General features: G+C 39.4%; 1 protein-coding gene across 1 annotated transcript in view; it reads right to left on the reverse strand.

Annotated features, from left to right (window-relative positions):
• LOC126183913 (outer dynein arm-docking complex subunit 3) overlaps positions 1 to 9,596 on the reverse strand; it is a 409,835-nt gene extending 400,239 nt beyond the window's left edge. The window contains exon 1 of the mRNA XM_049926257.1: positions 9,466 to 9,596. Coding sequence (XP_049782214.1) covers positions 9,466 to 9,553 — 88 coding nt within the window. The 5' untranslated portion in view covers positions 9,554 to 9,596. The remainder of the gene's footprint in view (positions 1 to 9,465) is intronic.
• Between the last annotated feature and the right edge of the window lie 563 nt (positions 9,597 to 10,159).

Here is a 10,159-nt window from a genome sequence, read left to right on the forward strand (position 1 = left end):
TTTCTTGACCTTTGTAATGTGGTCTAATGCCTTTCTGCCTTTCCACTTTGTCATCTTAACTGCTATCCCATTCTCTATGGCTGCCTTGTTGTTCTTTAGGTCACTTTGAATTGGGCCCATTCAAAGATATGAATGTCTAACTTCTACTTTTGTCCCAGGTTCCATAGTCTCTTTGGAAGGTTTACAGTTCAGAAGGTTATGTAAGTGCTCTACCAGTGCCCTACTGTTTTTCTTTTTGTGTATGACCATGTCTCCCTCCTTTCTTGTTTCCTACAGGAAGTTTGTCACCATGTATCTCATTGGTCTCTCTCTAAATTTTCTGAAAAAGCCTCTGTTGTTGTTGTTGTTCATTTTAAAGCTATTCTTGCTCTCTCCAGTTCTTACTTCATTCATTAGCTTCTCATCCATCTTATTTTTTGAATGTTTCATTCATCACTTGTATGAATAACTATTAGTTTTCCATATTTTTGTTGCTGCCCCAGTTTCTCCAAGTCTTTCTCCTGTTCTCCACTTCCCTACAGTTCTTGTATCATCACCAGGTTTTCTTATATTTTTCTTCCTTCATAATTTGGCATGTTTCCTCCTTTCCTGTCAGAAAGTCACAGTTTGTAGCAATTCACAGAATCTAGTCTAGTCTAACCTAATCTAATCTAAGAAAATTGTCGAGTAAAACAGAAGTAATATTTGATGACCGAGCGAGGTGGCGCAGTGGTTACACACTGGACTCGCATTCGGGAGGACGACGGTTCAATCCCGCGTCCGGCCATCCTGATTTAGGTTTTCCGTGATTTCCCTAAATCACTCCAGGCAAATGCCGGGATGGTTCCTCTGAAAGGGCACGGCCGACTTCCTTCCCCATCCTTCCCTAATCCGATGAGACCGATGACCACGCTGTCTGGTCTCCTTCCCCAAACAACCAACCAACCAATATTTGATGTTCCCCAAAAAAGTGTTATGGGTCCTCTACTGTTCCTGATCCGTCTAAATTTTGCACATTGTTTAAATCACTTTTTGATGGCACATTTCCAAAAGTAGCCATTTCTACAGCAGCAGCAGAGGAAAATACATGGATAACTGCAGGTATTAGAAATTTGTCCAAGACACAAAAATTTATCATTTATTTTCAAAATCACTACAGTAATACATAGTTTCTAGATTATTTTAACAGGTATAAAAAATATGTGTGTGGGGGGGTGGGGGTGGGGGGGGGGGGGTGCTGATTGCTGCAAAAAAATGTTCAATGGCAAAATAATATACACTGCCAGAAAAAATTGCAACACCAAGAAGGAGTTGTATGACACAAACAAAAGTTGGTAGGTGACCTGAAAGGTGACGTCTATTCAAATGTCTTGCCAGTCACATAAAAGTGGTGCTAATAGTACCACTATGAGCATGAAGATCAGGTTTTATTTAATACACACTGTAACAGTCATGAGTGTTAGTTAACTTTGAGATTGGAAGTGGTGAGCTGATGTTAGTCAAGAATACCTTTAAGGCAACAAAGATCCCATTATCAGCACCTCAGTAAGTTTGAACAAGGTCACGTAATAGGGCTACGAGAAGACAGATGTTCCTTCTATGCTACTACAGAAAGACTTGGCAGGAATGTAGCCACTAAACATAATTGCTGGCAGCCATGGTCATGAGAATGTATGGTTGCAAGAAGGCCAGGCCCCAAACAGCCACATAACACTACTGAGAGGAACAACCACTGCGTTTGGTATGGCTCTAGTGCATCATGCTGCATCTCCAGCAGCAATTTGAGCAGCAGTTGGCACCACAGTGACACAATGAACTCTTACAAATTGGTGATTTCAAGGAAAGCTCTGAACGCGACACCCTGTAGTGTGCATCCATTGACCCCAAACCACCGTCATTTGTCACTTAAGTGGTGTCAACCAAGGGCAGAGTGGAGGTCTGTTGTATTTTCTGCCTCGGTGCCAGTGATGATGTTGATTAGAAAGAGACCAGCTGAGGGCCTGCAAACAATCTGTTTGCATGCTAGACACACTGGACCAACACCTGGAATATTGGTCTGGGGTGTGATTTTGTACAGGAGAAGGAGCACTCTCGTGGTTATGCTATGCACCATGACTGCAAATTTGTATGTCAGTCTGCTGATTAGACCTGTTGTACTGCTGTTCATGATCGGGATCTCGGGAGATGTTTCCCAACAGGATAACACTCACCCACATACTGCTGTTGTACCCCAACTTGTTCTACAGAGTGTTGACATGTTGCCTTGGCCTTCTTGATCACTGGACCTGTCTCCAATTGAGGACATATGGGACATCATCAGATAACAACTCCAACATCATCCACAAATGGAATTAACCATCCCTCTATTGACTGACCAGGAGCAACAAGCATGGAACTCCATCCCACAAACTGATGTCCAGCACCTGTACAACACAATGCATGCATGTTTGCATGCTTCTATTCAACATTTTGTGGTTATACCAGTTATCAGTGTACCAGCATTTGACATTTGCAATGCCTTATCTGGCACTTACATTAACCTGTGATCTTGTAATGTTAATCACTTAAGTATGTTATCTCGACAAATTTGTTCCTGAAATTTCATTACTCTGCATTAATTATTTTTTGGTGTTGTGATTTTTTCCATCATTGCATAACACAGTAAAGAAAAGAATAGTAGTGTGGGATGTAATAAAACAACAAACTGTCAGACACAGGTATAATTACATACAAATCTAAGATGGGGGTAGAATAATAGAAAGTCCTCAGAAATTAGCAAATTTTGTAAATGATTATTTCCCTGTATTGTTAAGAAGCTCCAGCAAAAGCACGTGCAGTACCCACAATGATTTCCACAGTAAGTACAATGATGATATCCCAAAACAGAGACAAAAGTCAGGAAGACAATACAAAAATTAAAAAATAAGAAGCCAGCAGCCATAGATGAGGTTCCCATTTCTGTGCTGAATGCATGCATAGATAGCAAACAAGCCCCATTAACAAATGTAATAAATGAGACCTTTAGTTCATGTATTTTTCCACATTATGTGAAGCATGCACGAGTTGTGCCCTTACTAAAGAAGCATAAAGCAGAAAGCATTCAAACCTACAGGCCATTTCTGTCTTCACTCTCAAAAGAAATTGAATTAATCATGAAAGAAATAATAAAAGTTACATGAATAAATACAACCATTTTAATGAAGCATAGTTTGGTTTCCAAAGTGGGTGGAATACAATTTTGGACATTAAAGAGTTCAAAAAATTGGTACTTAAAGGATGGCTCTGTTACAGACATATTCTCACATATATCCAATGCTTTTGATGCTGTGGACTATAAAATACTGCTAAACAAACTGGGTATAAGAGGGACAGAGAATGAGTGGTTTCAGACTTACCCAGGGAACATGGTGCAAAAGATACAGTTAGTTCACACGTCTGATGATGATAAATTTTAAGTGAAACAACTGTCACACAAGAAACATATAAAGATAGGTATGAGACATGGGGAAAAAGTTCTCTTTGCTGATGACAGTAACTTCATAGTCACTGATAGAACACCAGAATTCCTAGTAGAGAAAGCAAATAAAATCCTCAAGGATGTTTAAGACTGGGCAGCAGTTAATAAATTAATGTTGAACATTAAGGAAAATAGTACGCACTTCAGTATGAAGAGATGAAACAACTGTCATGTTAGGCATAGATAGTTCAAATGGCTCTAAGCACTATGGGACTTAACATCTGAGGTCATCAGTCTCCTAGACTTAAAACTACATAAACCTAACTAACCTAAGGACATCACACACATCCATGCCCGAGGCAGGATTTGAACTTGAGACCATAGCAGCAGCGCAGTTCCGGACTGAAGTACCTAGAACCGCTTAGCCACAGTGGCCAGCAGGCAAAGATGATTGTTTAACAAACACAAATTTTTTGGGGATGAACACTGATTGTCAGCTAACATGAAATGAAGATACTGACAAAAATAATGCCATCAGTATGTTATGCTCTTAGGGTTTTAGCATCAGTTTGTAGCAGCCGATGTCTCTTCATGACATACAATGCCTAGGTGCACTCAATTCTTAGCCATGGAATTCTTTTCTGGGGTTCATAGGCACAGTTTTTAACAGCTGGAAAGGGTTGTAAGACTAATAAGCAGGAGTGGCAGTCAGGTTTGTTGTAATGAGCTATTTACAAAATTGGACCTCCTTACTGCACCAAGTGAGTACATCTACCAATATGAGGTGAATAACAGGGAACAGAAGGTTCCAAATGATTGGAAAAGAGCACAGGTAGTCCCAGTCTTCAAGAAGGGTCGTCGAGCAGATGCGCAAAACTATAGACCTATATCTCCGACGTCGATCTGTTGTAGAATTTTAGAACATGTGTTTTGCTCGAGTATCATGTCATTTTTGGAAACTCAGAATCTACTATGTAGGAATCAACATGGATTCCGGAAACAGCGATCGTGTGAAACCCAACTCGCTTTATTTGTTCATGAGACCCAGAAAATATTAGATACAGGCTCCCAGGTAGATGCTATTTTTCTTGACTTCCGGAAGGCGTTCCATACAGTTCCGCACTGTCGCCTGATAAACAAAGTAAGAGCCTACAGAATATCAGACCAGCTGTGTGGCTGGATTGAAGAGTTTTTAGCAAACAGAACACAGCATGTTGTTATCAACGGAGAGACGTCTACAGACATTAAAGTAACCTCTGGCGTGCCGCAGGGGAGTGTTATGGGACCATTGCTTTTCACAATATATATAAATGACCTAGTAGATAGTGTCGGAAGTTCCATGCGGCTTTTCGCGGATGATGCTGTAGTATACAGAGAAGTTGCAGCATTAGAAAATTGTAGCGAAATGCAGGAAGATCTGCAGCGGATAGGCACTTGGTGCAGGGAGTGGCAACTGACCCTTAACATAGACAAATGTAATGTATTGCGAATACATAGAAAGAAGGATCCTTTATTGTATGATTATATGATAGCGGAACAAACACTGGTAGCAGTTACTTCTGTAAAATATCTGGGAGTATGCGTGCGGAACGATTTGAAGTGGAATGATCATATAAAATTAATTGTTGGTAAGGCGGGTGCCAGGTTGAGATTCATTGGGAGAGTCCTTAGAAAATGTAGTCCATCAACAAAGGAGGTGGCTTACAAAACACTCGTTCGACCTATACTTGAGTATTGCTCATCAGTGTGGGATCCGTACCAGATCGGGTTGACGGAGGAGATAGAGAAAATCCAAAGGAGAGCGGTGCGCTTCGTCACAGGGTTATTTGGTAACCGTGATAGTGTTACGGAGATGTTTAACAAACTCAAGTGGCAGACTCTGCAAGAGAGGCACTCTGCATCGCGGTGTAGCTTGCTCGCCAGGTTTCTAGAGGGTGCGTTTCTGGATGAGGTATCGAATATATTGCTTCCCCCTACTTATACCTCCCGAGGAGATCACGAATGTAAAATTAGAGAGATTAGAGCGCGCACAGAGGCTTTCAGACAGTCGTTCTTCCCACGAACCATACGCGACTGGAACAGGAAAGGGAGATAATGACAGTGGCACGTAAAGTGCCCTCCGCCACACACCGTTGGGTGGCTTGCGGAGTATAAATGTAGATGTAGATGAAAACATTACTAGGTATTTCACTAATAGTTATGTACATAAACATGGGACAAGAGCATGTTTAGACTTATATTTAACAAGGAAAAAACAAATAAAAACTAAAAAAAATGCATCAGGAACTAAAATTGTATAATAACTGTGAAAGGAAATGAAAATGTTTACTTTAAAATTTTAAAAAAATAAAATAAAAAAAGGAATGGTTCAAATTGCTTTGAGCACTATGGGACTTTTGAAGTCATCAGTCCCCCTAGAACTTAGAACTACTGAAACCTAACTAACCTAAGGACATCACACACACCCATGCCCGAGGCAGGATTCAAACCTGCGAGCGTATTGGTCTCGCGGTTCCAGACTGTAGTGCCTAGTACAGCTCGGCCACCCCGGCCGGCTTACTTTTTAAAAAGGCAGCTGAAACATTCTTCATAAGTAATACATACTACACAATTAAAGATTACTTAGAGGATTCAGAGCAGGGGCTAGTAACAAAAGGGGATAACTATAACACCCTGTTCCACTTCAATACATGGTCATGGGTTACTGCTCTCACAAGGGAATTGTGTGTCACGATGTATAATGCATGATATTAATGTCATGTCTTTCTCCTGAGTTCAACATCTCACTCTTCATGGGGGGACGCCAACTCTATTTTTCAGCTCGACTATATGTGGGCATGGAGTCAGCTCTGAACAGACTGGTGTCTGTGCAAGGGGCACAGCAGCATGTTCACAGTCAATGAGTCACCAGTGGGTGTCCTCAGTGTGTGCAGGGATGAAAGATGAAATTATGTTTTATAGTACGAGTTACCTGAAGCAAATTATGTGTAAATAAAGGAACTTTGTACAATAGGGACCAAGCACATGAGGCAGTGGGGCTATTAAAAACAATGACCTCGTATTCTATAGGATGGAGTTGCTCTGATCTAGATTTTCCATGGTTTTCCTAAACCAATCAGGCAGATGCTGAGATTGATCCTCGATCAAGGTCATGGCCCTACCACCTGTGCTACATTCATAAAGTATATTATGTATTCAATGTATTGTATATTTTGAGCTATTGATTTGCACTTTATTGCCTTGGCAGTTCCTATATCATTATGAGATGATCCTTGGATGGATAAAGATAAATGAAATAAATGATGAAAGATTGCAGCCCTAGTACTACTTCACATGTAAATAAACTGAATCCATTGTCACTGACAATGGAGTAGTAGCCAGCCTGACTGTGATTTTAATAATTAACACTGGCTTGGAATTAGAAACTTCTTTCTTCTACATGGTGACAATTATTGAACTATACGAAATAAAATCATCATAACTTCTGAACAGTTTGCATTAGGATGTTCAAACTGCATGGTTGGCTGCAAGGCATGATGGGAATCAGCATGCACATTGTGGTTTGGTTTAGTGAGGAAGACCACTTTCATTTGGATGGGTTTGTCAATAAGTAGAATTGTGCATTTGGGGGACTGAAAATCTGCATTTCACAATCAATAAGTCTCTTCACCCTCAGCAGGTGACTGTGTGGTGTGCAGTGTCCAGTCACAAAATAATTGTGTGATATTCCTTGATGGCACCGTGACTACCGAACAGTACATGAAGGGTTTGGAAGATTATTTCATCCCCGTTAACCAAAGTGACCCCGATTTCGACAAGGTGTGGTTCATGCAAGATGGAGCTGGACCCTGTCAAAGCAGGAGAGTGTTTGATGTCCTGTAGGATCACTTTGGGGACTGTGTTCTGGCTCTGGGGCACACAGAGGCCACTGCATGGTGTGGGCCTCAACTGGCCACCATAGTCTCCTTATTTGAACACATGCGACTCCTTTTTGTGGGGCTATATTAAAGACAAGGTGTACAGAAATAACCCCAAAACCACTGCTGACCTGAAAACAGCCATTCAGCAGGTCATTGACAGCATCAATGTTGCAACACTTCAGTGGGTCATGTAGAGTTTCACTATTCGTCTGTGCCACATTATCACAAATGATGACAGGCATATCAAACACATCATAATGTAAATCTGAATATCTGTAGTGGCATTTGTATGTTGAATAAAGTGTGTGCACACCACAGTTTGTAACTAATTTAATTTTTCTTTTCATATAATTGAATAATTGTCACTCTTTAAATTATCCTACTGCATCTTAAACACTGTGTTCCATCACTCAGTTGTTATAAAAGTAATTAAATATGCTACATTCTATGAACAGATAAGGAAATTGCATAAGGGAATTATGTAAGAGAACAATAGGAAACCAAAAACGATATGCGTTTGTTCATAAAGAGCAAGAGTTACATTATATTTATTTATTTATTTGTCAATATAAGTATCTTTTCTAGTACATTACTTTACACACAATATTGGTCAAAAATATGTTTATCTGTTCATTTTACAACTTACAAGTATGCCATTAAAATTTTATTACAAATTACAGCTGTATATTGAATAATTACAAATTGGAGTACATGAGGTACACTTACAAGTTGTTTCTAAAATTAAAAATATTAATTATGGTACATGCCGTCATGCATGAGAATCAGAGAGATTGAGTAAAACCATTTTTGCAGTTGGTATGATGTCACTGATTTTTATGCAGTTCAGAAAAAGGTTTTCATATGTCTGGATAACTATTGTATAGTTTTGTTCATCCATGTTATTTACGCCTTTCTAGCATAATGTTGTGTTATAATGACTAACATGTATGTCACTCTTTGAACAGGTGCTGTAATCATGAACAATTTTGTTTTGAGTATAAAATGTGACATGTAATCAATCCTGTGGATGTGTAAATTGAATGATGAAAAGGTCGGGCAGATAGACAAGCAAGAGCAGACTGACAAGCGAGATTCGATACAAGAAATAAAGAGACATGAGTTGTGCTTGATGTAGTATGTGTGTGTAGTAATGAAACCATCAATTTGCTTTCATGTGAATAACACATGTTTAAACATTATATGTATTGGAGAAAAATGTAGCACAGTGCAAGAGTAAGATTGCAATCACTATATGTAATAAGAAATTTAATTTTTCGATTTATCACAGAGCCATCCATTGAAAATTATGATAATACCGGTATATTTTGCATTCATTTAATTTGAGTGATCAGTATGATCATTAGAAATAACTTCTAGTAAGCTACTACACAGCTATGTGAAAGTGGATATGATTTGTGGTGGAAATGTATCTGAAAGAAAGATGCAGCAAGACAGGTAAAAAAATTTTCGCCTGAATAAGGCAGAAAAGGGCTTCTCTCTGTGACAAAATTATTAGATAATTACTGGACAAGCAAGGGGAAAATAGTTTAACTCAGTGCACACACTAATGATAGTGAGAACGAAAACGATCCAAAAATTTTGCAGTAGATACTAACTGATTGGGATCAATGGTAACTGAGTCTACGCGTTGCCTGTTTCGCATTAAAGGCGAGAAAAGGGGGCAGCATAAAAAATAGCCCAGTTTGAGGAATGACAGTGTCTTCAGGTCTCAGTTTCATCTGCTTCAATACATCCGCTTAGTAAGTAGCGAAAAAAAGATCTCTGCGTCGAAGTTAAATCCAAAGTATCAAAATTGGAACGGACTTTTATATCGAGAAGAGAACAAATTTATACGATGCAATCGCTAGAAATAATCCATGGGTCACGATTGTCTCAATTCAATAAACATTTGCTGCCTGTCATCTGAAACTACTTGAGTAATATAGTCTGCTGTTGTAATTCCGAGCACAGGTGTGAGGATTTAGCTAAAGAGAGCACATACACAAACACTGTTGTGGTGGGTGCGTCAGACGCCGTGCTGAGGCAGTGCAACAACTGGAAGCGTTATCGCGAAACATTTGCGCAAGCGAATTTCAAGTTGGTTTGTACCTGATAACTGGATCTTCTTTTTCATCTCAGCAATTTTTCTGTTAATAACTGCCAAGTCTTTCTCGTTGTTTTTACTGAAAAGCGGCATACTTCCCAATACAATTTCACTCGAGTCGTAGCAAAGCGTGGGACGAAACCATGGCAACGCATCGTAGTACACAACAGGGACAGCGAACGGGAAGCCTGACTCGTTTCGTCGCTTTCACGAGGACGATTGTATTCTGTCTGTGGTATGACTAACGTACGTTTGCACTTATCGGTGATGGGGAATCAGCTACGATTGTTTAGTACTGGAGTACGTCAGTTGTCCGTAGGACGCTATCTATCGAACAAAAGAAAAAAAAAACTGTTGTAACGCACAGACACATTAGGTGTGTATCATATCAAAATTAACATAGATTTATTAGACTGTACACAACTTCGATATTGCATAAGACACCGTCAACACTGTCACAACCATAGAAATAGTTTACATATGTACATTGCTACTTAGATATTACTTTTCTTACACCTATCACGTGGTTTATCTGCTACTGGTACTTTACACAAATTACATGCAGCAGACTACAAATTAAATTATGCCGTTAAGATAGAACATCTATTGTTTACAGTCACCTTTTCAATTAAATATCACACTCTTTTCATTATCTATAAACTCATTTGTGTTATAGAACGATTTTTTTTCTACCATGTC

Source organism: Schistocerca cancellata, chromosome 4 (genome assembly GCF_023864275.1).
Source record: "Schistocerca cancellata isolate TAMUIC-IGC-003103 chromosome 4, iqSchCanc2.1, whole genome shotgun sequence".
NCBI lineage: Eukaryota > Metazoa > Arthropoda > Insecta > Orthoptera > Acrididae > Schistocerca > Schistocerca cancellata.